Raw genomic sequence first — 15,155 nt, forward strand, 5'->3', positions numbered from 1 at the left:
AATGTCCTAACTAGCACAGTCTTCTGGAATCGAACCAAAAGTAACTTTTCATGTGTCCAACTTCGCAAGGCATTCTGAATCTTTCTCCAAGAGTTATATTTAGAAACGAATGAAGTTTTCTTTTGCTCCCTCTCTCTACCCACCTCCCTCCCCCATTTTCCATTCTTTTTAGGGGACCTATTTTTAAAACAGGGCTCTGAGGTTAGGAGTTCTCTAGCTGTGGTTTTCCATCTTTGGATTTGCAGTAAAATCCATTTCCCAACTATTCATTGAATGCCTAGTATGTGCCTGGATCTCCGGAGGGTGGCCTTGGAGTCCCTGCCCTGCGGGATGGGAGGCGGTACCACAGTTAGAGAGCAGGAAGGGAGATCCACGCGCCTTCCGTCTGGGGCTGCTCCAGCTGCAGGGGGGAAGGCAGGCCCCCAGCACTCAGGACGGCAGGTGAGGGCTGTGACAGGTAGAGGCACACTTGTCACGTCCCCTTTCTCAGGCCGCTCTGTGTGGTGGGCACCCTGTCCCCGGCTCCAAGTTCAACTCGAGTGATCGAATAGGCTGCCCCTGGCTTCCCGTGACCGCTCAGGCCCTCAGTTGTAAAGGCCATTGACCAATTTGGTTGATTTCCTTGCCTGAAGCTGTATAGTGATTTTCCACACACAGCTGGGCCACGAGACACTCTTGAACTTGGTTTGCGCCCTTGTGTTCTGGGCCTGTCACAGCGTACTCTGGGGGAGTGCGCTCCCCGCAGTGACCCAGGTGCTCATCCCAAGACCGCCCATTGGGACACCCCAGACCTTACCTTGTGGGGGACCGGGCTTTGGCCAGACGGCAGGTTGGCAAAGCAGAGCTTGGTGGAGGGACTTTCCAGGTGGACTTCCAGAGGCTGAACAGTAGCCTTTCATGCTCTTCCTCTTCCTCCCTCTGTTTTCTGTGTACTAGTTAGAGCCCCGGGCAGAAACTCCACCCAGTGAAGCCCTTCAGAAACCGCGTGGGTAATTCCAAACCTCATGAGCATACACTGCCTACCTCGTAATTTCACAGTATGTGGATTTCATTGAAAAATAAAGGTCTCTTCTGTGCCTTTATTGAAAAATAAAGGTCTCTTCTGTTCTCAATGAAGAGAAACCCGTAGGTTAGCCGCCGCTATTGTCAGCAGGGAGCTCGGCTTGGGAATCTGAGGTGGTTGCTCCTGGGTTGGCCTGGTGGTCCCACGTTCCACGGTAGCAGCCCGTGTCCCCAACAGAGGCCTTAGCTCTGCCTCCAGGCTGGCGGCAGGCTCTGGTAGGGGCCAAGCTTCCATCTGACTGCGGGAACGGGAGTGGCTCGGCCAGCTTGGCAGCCTGGCCTATGCTTTGAGAGGATGTTGTAGTGGGTGGGTGAGCAGAGCTCATCCAAATCTGGCTCCGTGGGCTGCCTTGGCCGCCTTCCCAGGCCCGCCTGAGCCCGGGGGATGGAGGCCCAGTGTCCTGTGACCGCTGGTGCCAAGCACTCCTGTAGAGCCTGCCTGTGGCTTCACTGACCCTCCTCCACTTAATCTGTACAGTCCGAAAACAAGACTCCCCAGCCCTGGGAGGAGCCCTGACCGGGGATGGCTGTGGGAAGAGGAGTGTCTGCCGGGGCCCCTTCTGGTCTCTGGTGGGCTCGGCCCGACCCCAGGGCATCCTCGGTGCTCTGCGGACGGGTCTCGTCTGCGGCAGGTGTGCCTGGGAGGCTGTAGTTCACGGCTCTCCCGGGAGCCCCTGCTACTACCCGTTCTCCTCTTCATCACAAATTACAGGCAGCCTTTATTTCCGGAAAGTCCTGGCTTGACTCCAGCCCTGCTGATAAATATAAAACCCCACCTGGCCCTTGCGTGATGTTCTCTCTCCCTAGAGGGTGCCCAGGTATTAAGGTGAACAAGAGCCGTATTTTCCTCAGGCAGTGTTAGTTATTATCTGGCCTGCTGGGAGGATGAAAGGCCTGCCCACCTGACAGGGTAGAGCCCCCAAGTGGGGCCGGGGGTGCAGGGGAGACAGGGCAGTGACTGACAGGTGTGAGGTAGAAGCCTTGAATTCGATGACCTGCTTTGCTGGTTGATGGCTGGATGACCTTGGGCAAATCATTCCCCCTCCCTCAACCTCTGTTTTCCCTTCTCTGAAATGGGGCTACTCTGTCTTTCCTACCCTAAGTATCATGAGGATCCAGGGTTAAGAAGGCATAAATAAGGGGGCATTTTGTCAACCACCAGGTGTCATGAGACCCCAAGTAGGGTTTATTGGTGTTCTTGATAAGTAATTCAGAACCCAGAGTGGGCCTTGTTGATCCCATGCTCAGACGCCTGACCTGCTGGGAGCAGGTTTGGCGGGGGTGGGAGTGGAGGACGGGACCAGCAGGGGAAATGCAGAGTTTATTAGGACACGGATGAGACGAGCTGGTGTCTTTTGTGGATCTGGTTCCCTCTCTCCTTGTCCTATGGGAAAAAAACATTTTTTTGTGGTCTGTCAGGTGGGGATTAGAGGCAAGGAGGACAGAGGGAGGCCAGCATAGCTGGGATGGAAACTGTCCAGGGGAAGGAATGGTGCCTTCACGTCTCTTTTTGGCTCAGGTGCTGCTTCCCAACGCATCCTCCAGGGTTGATCCAGACCATTGGGCCAGGTCCCCAGAGCTAGCTGGGTGGGCTGCCTGCTTTCCTTTTCGATCACTGGTCGGTTAGCCCAGGGAAGTAAGTTCAAACCAAGCAGGGTTTCCAGATGCCTGGCGGGAAGGTCACTCTGGAGTGACACAGGGACTGCCAAGGCCGGTGTGGCCAGAGCCCATCCGGAAGCCTCCGTCCCTGGCACGTCGGATGTGTGGACACCTCTCTGCCACCTCCCCTCCGCCTGGCGGGGCAGGTCTGCCAGCCCACGCCGCTGCCTGGCCCTCACTGCACTTCTGGGTTCCTTTCCAGGGCGAGCTGGAGCGACAGCTGCTGCAGGCCAACCCCATCCTGGAGGCCTTCGGGAACGCCAAGACCGTCAAGAACGACAACTCCTCTCGATTTGTGAGTGCCGGCGCTCACGGGCGCCTTCCCACCGGTACTCACGCCCCAGACGCGGAGAAAGGTCGAACTTGGTGCTTCCCGGCCTGTCGCGTGCAGTAGGCTGGGTCATGCACCTGTGTAAGGAGCTTCCTCAGCTCAGGTGGCAAAGCCAGCGAGGCAGTGGGGAGTCCCCGCCGGTCCCCTGCTTGTCCTGCTGTAACCGGCAGCCAGTTAGAACGCAGGGCCAGACCAGGCAGGAGGAACACCTCCAGATAACTTCTTCCCTCCTCTCCTCCTCCCCTCTGTGGCGGAACTTGGGCGCCGCTGGAGCTGGGCCCGGCTCAGGCTTAGCTGTGTGGCCCTTCTGAGTCCTGAGCACCTACGCAGTTGGGGTGCGGGGCCCCTGGCCCGGGACACAGGATCAGTCTCTTGGCTTTCTGCCTCCAGGCTGTACCACTGGAGGTGGGGCTGGAGGATGGGGCCTCTGATCTCTTCATCCGTCTTTCCTTAGGGCAAGTTCATTCGCATCAACTTTGATGTCAATGGCTACATTGTGGGAGCCAACATTGAGACTTGTATCCTTGTGGTTAATTGTAACAAGTGTTCTGGGTCTTGGGGGGGAGAGATGTGACCTTGATGGAGAAGGAGCTGCTTCCTGATTCCAGCAGTTTCCCCTTTCCGGGCCTGTTACGACACCTTGTCTGTGCCACCCGGAAGAGGACCAGGATTAAGCTCATTGAGAACTCAGCTCAGAGCTCAGGTTTTTCTTCACGGGCGGGAAAAAGTTCAGCTTAGAATGGGATGGAACTATGGAAGATCATTCAGTGTGGGTCCCAGGGGGTGGAATTGGGTGGACGCTACTTTGTTTCTCCCTGGTGTTATAGCCTGTGCTGCTGGTAAGAGTGTTCTGAGCTCTGTTCTCTCGTGAGAAGGGGCCCCTTTAAACAGATAAGGCTCCCAAGTGTGAGGGCTGCTGTTTGCACAGGCTACACCCGTGAAGGGTAGAGCCAAGGTAGTTGGCCTTTGTTTTGTTTTGCCACTCTCTGCTGGTGAAGTTCTGTGGCTTTGGACAGGGCTGGGGGCATGTGGAGGGCTGGCTGCCTCCTCTCTAGCGAGCACCGTTCCTTAATGTTTGCAAAGACCTCCTGGAGAAATCTCGTGCCATCCGCCAAGCCAAGGAAGAGCGGACCTTCCACATCTTCTACTACCTGCTGTCTGGGGCTGGGGAGCACCTCAAGAGTGAGTAGTGGGCCCACAGCCTGACACGGGGGCTCCCCCTGCTGTCGGGCCACACACTGCAGTTAGGAAATGAAATCTCGGCCTTTGGGTGGGCAAGAGGAGCACGACTTCCGTTCCTGGGCCGGCTGAGGGCTTGGCCTCTGTTTCCGACCACGCCAGAGGAAGCCTGGCAGGTCACCGTGCAGCTGCGGACCTCGGGGCCCCAGTGCTCTCAGGCGGGGGGGGTGGGGGGCGGTCTACGTGCGTGCCCATCTTACACCCTGGGAAGAGTCGGCCTTTCCGGCCACTCCGCGGTTTCTGGGGTATTTCAGGGCGCTCCCCGGTCTCCCACACCTTTGAGGTCACGATGTTGACTGGAGCCTCTGGTTCCAACACCTCCTGACCTTCACGAAACCTTGCCCTCTGCCCCCCACAGCTGATCTCCTGCTGGAGCCATACAACAAGTACCGCTTCCTGTCCAATGGGCACGTCACCATCCCCGGGCAGCAGGACAAGGACATGTTCCAGGAGACCATGGAGGCCATGCGGATTATGGGCATCCCAGAGGAGGAGCAGATGGGTAAGGGCCGGTCCTCCTGGGGGAGAGCACTTCCTGCTGGCGCTGGCCCTTAGGGAGTCTGTAACGGCCGGGAGGAAGGCCTTGAGTGTGTGGTAGGTGGTCCCTCAGATTTGAGGCTCAGGATTATTTCTTCCCGGTCGTATTGCCTAGGGACGTAGGGGAACAAAGGACAGGTTACCAGTTGCCCAGGGTCCACCACTCGTGTTCTTGCCATTCGCTAAAAGTGGACTAGCCCTGCTTTGTCCAGGGCGGGTGTGGCAGGGGCTGGGGCTGGGGTCTCTGCGCTGGCGAAGCTCAGAGTGAATACAGTGTGCAGCTTGCCTGCGTCTTCTCGTTTCTCTGGAGGGAGAGTGAGGAGGGCCTGAAGGCTTTACTTTAGGAAGATTGGGGGCTGGAGAGACTGCACCCCATTCTCTAGCGTTAGGGTCAGTCACCTTTGCTCCGCAGATAGCATGTGAATGGACGGGCGTGGCTGTGTTCCAATAAAACTTTATAAAAATAGACCACGTGCCCCTGGGTAGAAGCGCATCCTTGGTCCGGATTTGGAGAGGTTGGGAATGTTAACAGAGCTTGTATCTAAGCTGCGGTCAGCCAGAGGCCCTGGAGACATGCTTTAGGCTGAGGCCTGGTGCCCCCCACTTGGCTCATCTTGCCTGAGGGCCTCGGGGGGAGACACCCACTCAGGGGCCTATTCCAGCCCCCGCCTGGTTCTGACCTGCCTTTGGTTGCACCTGAAGGCCTGCTGCGGGTCATCTCGGGCGTCCTCCAGCTCGGCAACATCGTCTTCAAGAAGGAGCGTAACAGCGACCAAGCATCCATGCCCGACAACACAGGTGAGCCCGTGGGCCCCTCGCCTGAAGCAGAGGGGCAGGTGCCTGGGCTTGCACTGGCTTAGGAGAAAGGGTCTTGGAGCAACTCCAGACACTCCTGTCTTTTTTGTTGCGTGTGTGTTCGTGGCTGCCCGTCACTCCGCATTTTTTGTGAAACACACATGAACACGACCCTGCTGCCTCTTCACGGAGTAAGCCTCAGAATGAGTTAGGAAACCCATGATCCTGTGGCCCAGCGTTTCCCCTCATTTGTTCTGAGACCAGACCGGTTGTCTCAGTAAAACAGTCACTTCTGCTGTCACTTGCCTTGCACGTGAGGACACGAAACAGTGTCGTCACCCCAGCTCCTCGGTCACTGCTAGGCCCTTGGGTCGTTGCAGGTGACTGGTTTACGTTAGCCTTAACACGCGCTTCTTAGGGGCTCTTGAAAAAAATGTAACCCGTGCGCGTGTGGATTGTCCTGTTCCGTCCCCTGTGTCTGGGGCAGCGCTGCCTCGAGTCAGTCCTGTTTGTGGGTGGGACCCTCTTTCACACTCAGGACGTGGCCGGGGTGTGCGGAGGTGCGGATGCCAGGCCCCCGGTTAGGACCCGCGCCGCCGGCCTGTCTGAGGGGAGAGCTGGCTGTTCCGTGTGCCGTGGAGGCAGGGCTGGGGCCCGGGCTCGTTGTCCTGGTAACGATCGCCCAGTAACCACAACTCCCCCAGGTGGAGCAGCGGGACTCCTCCTCTTGGGTTTAATTGAAGCCTTTTACCCCTTCCGTCCTCATTCTCTGAAAAACGCCAGCTGCCCAGAAAGTGTCCCACCTGTTGGGTGTCAACGTGACCGATTTCACCAGAGGGATCCTCACCCCTCGCATCAAGGTGGGACGCGATTACGTCCAGAAGGCCCAGACGAAGGAGCAGGTAAGCCCTCCGGCTGGGGTCGGGCCGCCTCCTTGGCACGGGCCACTGCAGCGGCCGGGGTGAGGCCTGCGCTGCGGCATCCTCGGTGTTCGGTACCGTCTCACCTGGGTTCCTCACGGGGTCCTCCCAGCACCTCGGAGAGCAGGTGGTGTTACCCCCACTGAGAGCACGAGGAAGCTGGGCCCGGGGTCCAGGAACATGGCCAAGGCCCCCGCCTAGGCAGGGCCACCCTCGGTGGGGACTCTGGGCTGCCATGTGCCTTTGCCCTGGAGTCAGTGTTGAGCTGATTGGTGGGCGAGGATGCAGGGGTATCCTGTTCCAGGATAAAGGGAAGCAAGCCCCAGAGTGTTTCTGTAGCACAACTCGTCCTGGTGCCAGGGCGGCGGCACCCGCCATTCTTGGAGCCCAGGCCTCAGGGCTGTCTGTCCCCCACGGGCTGTCCTGCCGCACGTGGCGAGAGCCGGGCAGGGGTCTGTGCTGCTCGCACGTGCCCGCCGCCCAGGACCTGAGTCCCTGCCCGCAGGGCCTCTGTGGGTGGTTTCTAGTTTCTCTCATGGCCCTGGCGCTGGGTGGTTTCAGGCTGCTGCTCCCATCTCTCAAAATTACTTTGAATTCACGTTGATGAGTTCTTTTTCCAAAGGGTGCCGTCCACCGGGCCTCCTGCTTGTGGCTGACAGCTGATTCTGGGCAAAGCGCTCCCTCCAAAGCTGTTTTTCAAAAGACAGCGGGCATGATTATGACCAACTGTTCGTTTCCCTGATAATTAAAGAAGCTTAATTTTTTCATGATGAAAATACTACATGAACACTTAAGATTCAGAAAAATCAAAAGTCTAGAGAAGGAAAAAAATTGCCCCAGTCCTACCCAGTGACGCTTATTGGGCAGCTTTTTCCTTCCTGCAAGGCCTTTTCCTTCTTTCTTTCTTTTTAAAATGTAGTTGTCACCTTGGCTTTTCATTACGGAACTTCTTGAACATTTGCACAATAAAGTGGAGAATAGTGCAGGGAGCCCATGTGCCCATCACACGGGCGTCTTCAGGAGTCACTGACTCATGGCCAAGCTTGGTTCCTGGTTAATCTGGTCGCCCTGCACCCCTAATTGTGTAACTTGAAGCAAATCTCAGACATCTTGTCATTTCTTCTGTAGATACTTCAGTTCGTCTCCATTTATTTTAAAAAGGTCTTTGCAAATGTCTAAGTTCACTCTGCCTGTATTGTTGGATATTTAGGTTATTGCAGCTTCCTTCATTATAGATAACACCACAGTGAACGTATTTGTGCATGAAGCTTTTTTTCCATCCTTAGGGCTGTTTCTCTTGGGGGGGGGGCGGCCCACAGGTGACATTATTGGGGCAAAGGGAATGAGAACTTAAAGGCTTCCTGTATCTGACTCCCCGCCCCCCCGGGTGTCCCCCCACCAGGCTGACTTTGCCATTGAGGCCTTGGCCAAGGCCACCTACGAGCGCATGTTCCGCTGGCTGGTCCTGCGCATCAACAAGGCTCTGGACAAGACCAAGAGGCAGGGCGCCTCGTTCATCGGGATCCTGGACATCGCCGGCTTCGAGATTTTCGATGTGAGCATCTCCTCCCTCGTGCCCCCTCCCGCCTCCTGAGCCTCTGGGCTGCCTTCTCCTGGGGCTGGGATCCTCTCTCCCATAGCCCCACAGCAATGCGAGCTGGCCACCTCCTTGCTTGTGTGGAGACAGAAGACACCGGTTGGGCATATTTTAAGCTGAAACAAGATGCCCTGTGGGGTGAATTGGGAGATTGGGATTGACATATATACACTAATATGTATAAAGTGGATAACTAATAACAACCTGCTGTATAAAAAAATAAATAATATTCAAAAATTCAAAAAAAAAAAAGATGCCCTTTGCCAACCAGAAATGCTGGCAAGAACGATACCTTCTGGATGGAGTTCTGGGAGGCCTCATGGACAGGGGCTTTCTGTTGATTTATTGCTTATTTATTCTCAAATATTATGAGCATTGTGACAAGATATTGTCCCTGCCCATAAAGACTTCAGGTAGGAAAAACTGATAAAGTAGATCAGCAGAGGTTCTTAACCTGGGGTCCATGGCAGATTTCAGAGGAACCATGAACGTGGGTGGGGAAAAAAAAATCACCTCTTTATTTTTACTAACTTTTCATTGAAATGATGCAGTTTTTTGAATTGTGGCTTGAGCAGAGTGTACAGACCTCAGTAGCATTAGCAGTGGTTGGATCTGTCACCACCAGAAATCAGACATTTTCACGTCACAACAGTCATTGAAGAGATATAACATCATTTACGTTCATCTCTCCTTCAAAATTCTGGAAGTTGTTAAGCCCATGGCTTGTGCTTTCTAATGAAGAAGCACCGTGTATTGCTATGTCACAATATTTTGATAATTACATTTCAACATAACTTCTTTCTTTTAGAATCTATTTTATGCGTTTAAAAGCTTTATCCTGATATAAGGGACTTTACCAGGCTGCTGGCGAGGTCCGTGGGCCCCAGCAGTGCAGCCCCTGCTGCTGGGTGTGAGGAGGGGAGGCCCACAGGGGGCGGCACGGAGGGGCCCCAGGAGGTTCTTCCCCAGCAGCCGTCCCCTTCCTTCCCGAGGGACTTGCAGGCCATGCAGTGGGAGGGTGGGCATCTCTGTGACCTTGTCCCCCTCTTGCAGCTGAACTCCTTCGAGCAGCTGTGCATCAACTACACCAACGAGAAGCTGCAGCAGCTCTTCAACCACACCATGTTCATCCTGGAGCAGGAGGAGTACCAGCGCGAGGGCATCGAGTGGAACTTCATCGATTTCGGCCTCGACCTGCAGCCCTGCATCGACCTCATCGAGAAGCCAGTAAGAGCCACACCTGCGGGGCTTCACCCCCGCCCTCTTCGCTCTGCCCTCCTGGCGCTGGAACTACCCAGAATTCTGACATGAAACGATTTGCTTTTGTGATGAGTTTTTTTTTTTTTTAATCAGTTGCATTTTCTAACAAACAAGAACCCATGTGGCTCCCAGGCCTGTCAGCCAGTCCCCACAATGTCTGAGTCTGCTCTCTTGTCTTATAAGCTCAGTGTACGGAAGGCTCTTGGGGCTCTGGGGTGCTTCCTCTTCCTCGGGAGGCTTGTCCTAAGTGTCACCTGTCACCATGTAGCTGTGCGGACATGGAGGGTGGGGGAGGGGATGCGGAGGGACTCAGGGGCCGGGGCATCTGCTGGGGGCGGCCTCTGGACGTGGGCCGGGGGTCTGCTTGGCCCATCAAGCCCGCCAAGGGATTTCCAGGGCACTCGTTGGAGAACCCTTCTGACGCATCATTTTATTAAGGTGTGTCAGCTGTAGCCTAGACCCCAGAAGTTTCTTTTGAGCTAGAGCTCTTAAACTGAGTGCTTTCGGTAGTGCTTCTTCTTCTTCTTCTTCTGTTTTTTTTTTTTTTCCTCCCTGCGGGGAAGCACTGCCTACTTTCTGGAGAGATTCTGGGCTTTGGCTTCTTACGAGGGCAGGAATGGGTGGGTTTCCAGGTCGAGCTCACCTGTGCGACGCTGTGCTCCCTCCAGGCAGGCCCCCCAGGCATCCTGGCCCTGCTGGACGAGGAGTGCTGGTTCCCCAAAGCCACGGACAAGAGTTTCGTGGAGAAGGTGGTGCAGGAGCAGGGCACCCACCCCAAGTTCCAGAAGCCCAAGCAGCTGAAGGACAAAGCTGACTTCTGCATCATCCACTACGCTGGCAAGGTGAGGAGCGCACACACAGGAAGGTGTCGGCCGGACCTTTGTAGGAGACTTAACGGCGATTCTAAGACCGGGAGCCCCAAGGTGTGGGGCGGGACGCAGTACTCTTGTCCCGTGACTCGTCCGATGACGTGCCTGGTGCCTTCAGCGTTCATGGGACTCCCCCACCTCGCCAAGCACCATCACATGTTCCGTTTTGTTAGAAGCTTGCGGCAATCCTGTAAGGTGCCCAGGCTGGTGTCCTGTTGTGTATTATTATTAGGTGCATTTTCCAGGCGCGGAAATGAGATTTGTGCTAAAGGCGCAGGCCGTGGAGTCTGTATTAGAGCTCTGCCCCTGTGTGACTTTGGGCTGGTTACCTCACTTCTCTGAGCCTTGGTTGATTCACGTGGAAAGTGGGGATGACCACCACTGACCTGGGTAACATGGGTTAAAGGAGCTTGTGAGCCCACAGTGGGCAGTCAGTGCTCTGGGGCAGGGCCTCTCAGCCTCCGCACCGCCCCCTCGGGGGCCGGGTCAGGCTTTGTGGTCGGGGCCCGTCCTGTGTGTTGTATGATGTTCAGCAGCTTCCCTGGCTTCTCCCCACCAGAGGTCAGTAGCGCCCTCCCTACTTGCCAAACCAGAAATGTCTCCAGACATCCCAGAACATCTGCCACATGGGGGTGGCACAGTCCCCTGGGTGAGAGCCACACCCGTAGATGATGGCTTTGTTATTGCCAAGGCCACCGGCCAGTAAGTGGCAGAGCTGCCTTCACACCAGCTGGCGCACGTCCTCCAGCTGGCTTGTTCCTGGGGCTTGAACCTAACTGAACAGGGATGTCCTGAGTCTGCAGAGGTCCGTGCTTAGACTAAAGCTGAGTTTTCTCAGCAAACTGTGTTGCTTGCATGGAGTACCTAACTATTGGTTACACTCGGGTGTGTGACAAGATTTATTTACTTATTTTTGGGAGCTGTGCCGTGTGGCTTGCGGGATCTTAATTCTCCAATCAGGGATCGAACCCGGGCCCACAGCAGCGAAAGTGCCGAGTCCTAACCACTGGACCGCCAGGGAATTCCCACAAACTCCCTGTTTAAAGAACCTCTGTTTTCTCGTTACCTAAGGTAATGGCACCTAAAGCCCCATTTCCATTTCCACCCTTGTTAGAAATGCAGGAGGGCTTTTGTTGCACTGTTGTCTGTGATGCAAAAACTGGGTGCACCCGAAAGCCCACGAGGGGCCTGAACGGTGAAACTGGCCGTGTGCATCCTCGCCTGGGCTGCACTACAGCCGCTAAAAGGACAAGGACGCTGCCTGTGCCCAGGGGGACACATGGCCAAGACACTCAGCTCCAGGGCTTGTCATCTCCCAGGAGGTAACTCTGCCCCTAGGGAGAAAGAAGCCACCATCCTGTACCTTGTCATCAATAGCAGTGCGTGTGCGGAAACCTGTCGAAAGGGGCCAGGAGGGGACCACAGGCTGAGAGCGGCGGTTACTGCTGTGTGGTTTAGGACGGGGGTTGCAGCGGCTTCCCGCTCTGTTTGTATCGTTAGAGTATGTAATGTTGTACTACTCTTGTTATTAAGGACATATTTCAAAAAAGATAAGAATAACGCATATCCAGGAAAACCTGGGTATCCTGAAATGACAAAGAAAAAGTAAAAATTACTTGCCTGTTACTAAAAAGAAATATTACCACATTTTGGCTAACGTCCTTTCAGAATTTTTTCTTTAGGTTCATGTTACCTTAAAAAAATTAAAAACAGAATATTCCGCGGTGTAACTATAACCATTTGCTTGGGGTTTGCGTGGCTTAAATTTTTTGCCCTCTGCGTGACTCCGCAGAGAACATCTCACGGAGGCCTCCGCCCTGGTCACTCCTCATTTCCTTCTTGGGGATGTAAACGCCGGGTCGAGGGTTCACAGTTTTTAATGTTTCCGCCTGTGGGGTCGGCTGGTCATCGGAGAGGCTGCGCGCGCCAATGTCCCCCGAGCAGCCCGTGACCTGGTGTCCCGTCTTGCAGGTGGATTACAAAGCTGACGAGTGGCTGATGAAGAACATGGACCCGCTGAACGACAACATCGCCACGCTGCTGCACCAGTCCTCTGACAAGTTCGTCTCGGAGCTGTGGAAGGATGGTACGCCCTTGGCCCTCACCCCGCCTCCCGGTGCCCCCGGCCGGGCCTCTTCCCTCCACGGCAGCGGGCCGAGCCCAGGACGTGGACCGGGGGGTTTGTGGCCGCTTAGCACTCGGGAGCCTGGGCTCCTCCAGCCCTTACGGTCACCCTGTCCTTGAGCCCCGAGCATCCTTGAACGTGCTGCGCAGCCACTTGCTCTGGGACAGAGGCTTCCCTAGGCTCCGTGGCCACAGACAAGCCCTTTCTAGCGCGGGGGTGTCGCGTGATGGCCCGGCGCCCAGGTTCCCGTCCCACTCCTTTCTGCCTCCCTGCTTCTCCCTGGTAGCTGGTAGCTCTGGAAGTGGTTCTTTTCCTTGTCTCTGCTGGTCTCTCCTCCCTTCTGCTTGGGTTTTGCTTTAACCTCTCTGTTGCAGAGATGCAGAGCACCCAGAGAGCCTATTCCTATCAGCGCTTTCCTGCCCTCCTCCTCCTAGAACCAGGTGACTGGCTGCCCGGTGCGGCGTCCGTCCGTGTGTGCTGCATCCAGGGCTGCGTGACGAGCGCTTCTGCTGAGCTTCCTCTGCCATGGCTGCTCCTGCCTGACTGTGCCCCTTCCCTGCTCTCGGCCCCGGGCTTGTGGGGAGGCCCCTCCCCGCTCCCCAGCGCAGGCCTCCAGTGGAAAAGCAGGCACATCAGGGCCGTGTTTTGATATTGACACTTCTTGTTAGATCTTAAAAGGAAAAAAAATCAGTTTACAACCTATACCCCCTTCAGAACTCCCGCTCGTGAAGACGGCGTCTCATTGATTGGATGGCTGCCACGTCTCAGCACGAGGCGCTGTGCGCACTGCTGTCTGTGTTCGTGTGTCTGTGCGTGCGTGCACCTGTGTGTGTATGCAGCAGTCACTGCTCCTGGGCCAGGCCTGCCGGGGGCAGGGCACACTTACATGAAACGGCGGGTTGTTACGGGGCGTATTGGACCTCACACTGGGCAACCTGAGTGGTCTTCACGAGCCACCCACTCCCAGGACACCTTTGGTGGCCAGAGGGGCCCTGCGGTGGCTGCATGAGGTCCAGATGCCTCCCGTTTTAATTGAGGGGGTTCATCGGGTCCATCCTCACTCCCGGCTTCCCTCTTGAGCAACAGTCCTTTGTGTTGCCTTCAAAAAGATAAGAGATCTGACCACAGAGGAATCGGAAACCGACTTTGTCACAGAATTCTTAACTTTTGCAGCCAGCAACGGAAGCTTTCAAATTTAACATTGGCTCTTGCTTAAGACTGGCCTCACATCGCCGGCCACTTAGGTTGGGTTTGTTCGTTGTTTTGTTTTCGTCTGGGAGGAAGCAGTTCATTTCATTGTTCTGGGCGGGAGCCACGGTGATGAGGGCTTCTTCCCTGGAGGGTGGGCTTAGATGATAAAGACCCCTGAGCTTGGAGACCAAGGGAGACGAGAGGTAGAAGGAGCCTCGGCCTCTGGGGTAGTCACTGGCAGTAGCGGTTGTCTGGAACTCTCTGCTCCGACACCATTCCTGCTGCGCTAAGTCCCTGATGTAGAGAGCCCTGTGTGGGGCCGTTGCAGACAGAGAGGGACTCGTCCAGAGTCCTGCAGGCGATGGCAGAGTAGCTTTAGGGCTCCTGCCTTCTGACTCCTGGCCCAGTGCTCTCAGGTAAAGGTCAGCATGAATTCAGGATGCTGAGGTTTTCATTTCATCTGGGACCCAAGGACGACAGGATTCCTGTAAGTCAAGTTGAACACCTCCTCAGAGCCAGGCAAGTGGACGAGCTTGGCTCGCCACTCCAAAATGCGTTATTAGGTCCAGTTTGGTTTTTGTTTTTCCCAGTTATTCTCATAGCAAATGGTTGTTATTTACCAGCTATCACGACACTCGCCAAAAGGCTACACAGCTCCTATCAACTTACCTGAATCACAGCTATTGTGAAAGGGGATTCTGGTTTTTGTTTTTTTTTTTGGAGTATAATTGCTTTATAATGTTGTGTTAGTTTCTGCTATACAATGAGGTGAATTAGCTATATGTACACCTATACCCCCTCCTTCTTGGACCTCCCTCCCACCCCCACCCTCCCCCACCCCACACACACACATCCCCCCTATCTAGGTCATCACAGAGCACTGAGCTGAGCTCCCTGTGCTTTATAGCAGGTTCCCACTAGCTATCTGTTTTACACATGGTAGTGTATAAATGTCAGTCCTAATCTCCCAGTATTAGCTCTGTCGTGTCTCTGGGTTAGGAGCTCTCCAGGGCGGCTGAGATAAGTGCCGTGGCTGTGGCGTTAGCCTTCACGGCTGCGCTGCTCCCCTCAGCGGCTCTGCACTCTTTCCAAACCCTTCCCTGCTTTCTGCTCCTTGCTCACAAGGTCACCTTCGCTCAACATGTGGAGATGACCTTAGCCTGCTGTGTAGACTCCAAGTAGAAACAGTCTGCTGTTCCGTAGTCTCCTCTCCTTCTGTCCAGATTGTCCGTCTGTCTTTCCCGCCCCTCCGCCCCCACCTGGACCGCCGGGTACTCACGTGCTTCTGCGTGCTCTCTGCAGTGGACCGCATCATTGGCCTGGACCAGGTGGCCGGCATGTCGGAGACGGCGCTGCCAGGGGCCTTCAAGACACGCAAGGGCATGTTCCGCACGGTGGGACAGCTGTACAAGGAGCAGCTGGCCAAGCTCATGGCCACGCTGAGGAACACCAACCCCAACTTTGTCCGCTGCATCATCCCCAACCACGAGAAGAAGGTGCGGCCACTCGGGGGTGTGGCGCGGGCCGGGCACACCTGCGGGCCACTCCACCCTTGTCTGTCTCCCTGTGC

General features: G+C 55.5%; 1 protein-coding gene across 1 annotated transcript in view; it reads left to right on the forward strand.

Moving 5' to 3' along the window:
• MYH9 (myosin heavy chain 9) overlaps positions 1–15,155 on the forward strand; it is a 90,365-nt gene that overhangs the window by 51,352 nt on the left and 23,858 nt on the right. Inside the window, exons 6-16 of the mRNA XM_082420780.1 lie at positions 2,924–3,016; positions 3,507–3,570; positions 4,136–4,234; positions 4,650–4,793; positions 5,531–5,626; positions 6,407–6,525; positions 7,946–8,098; positions 9,194–9,367; positions 10,069–10,242; positions 12,241–12,355; positions 14,888–15,081. Of these exons, the coding sequence (XP_082276906.1) occupies positions 2,924–3,016; positions 3,507–3,570; positions 4,136–4,234; positions 4,650–4,793; positions 5,531–5,626; positions 6,407–6,525; positions 7,946–8,098; positions 9,194–9,367; positions 10,069–10,242; positions 12,241–12,355; positions 14,888–15,081 (1,425 nt within the window). The remainder of the gene's footprint in view (positions 1–2,923; positions 3,017–3,506; positions 3,571–4,135; positions 4,235–4,649; positions 4,794–5,530; positions 5,627–6,406; positions 6,526–7,945; positions 8,099–9,193; positions 9,368–10,068; positions 10,243–12,240; positions 12,356–14,887; positions 15,082–15,155) is intronic.

The sequence above is a fragment of the Balaenoptera physalus genome (assembly GCF_965194825.1).
Source record: "Balaenoptera physalus genome assembly, chromosome: 13".
In the NCBI taxonomy this organism is placed as follows: Eukaryota; Metazoa; Chordata; class Mammalia; order Artiodactyla; family Balaenopteridae; genus Balaenoptera; species Balaenoptera physalus.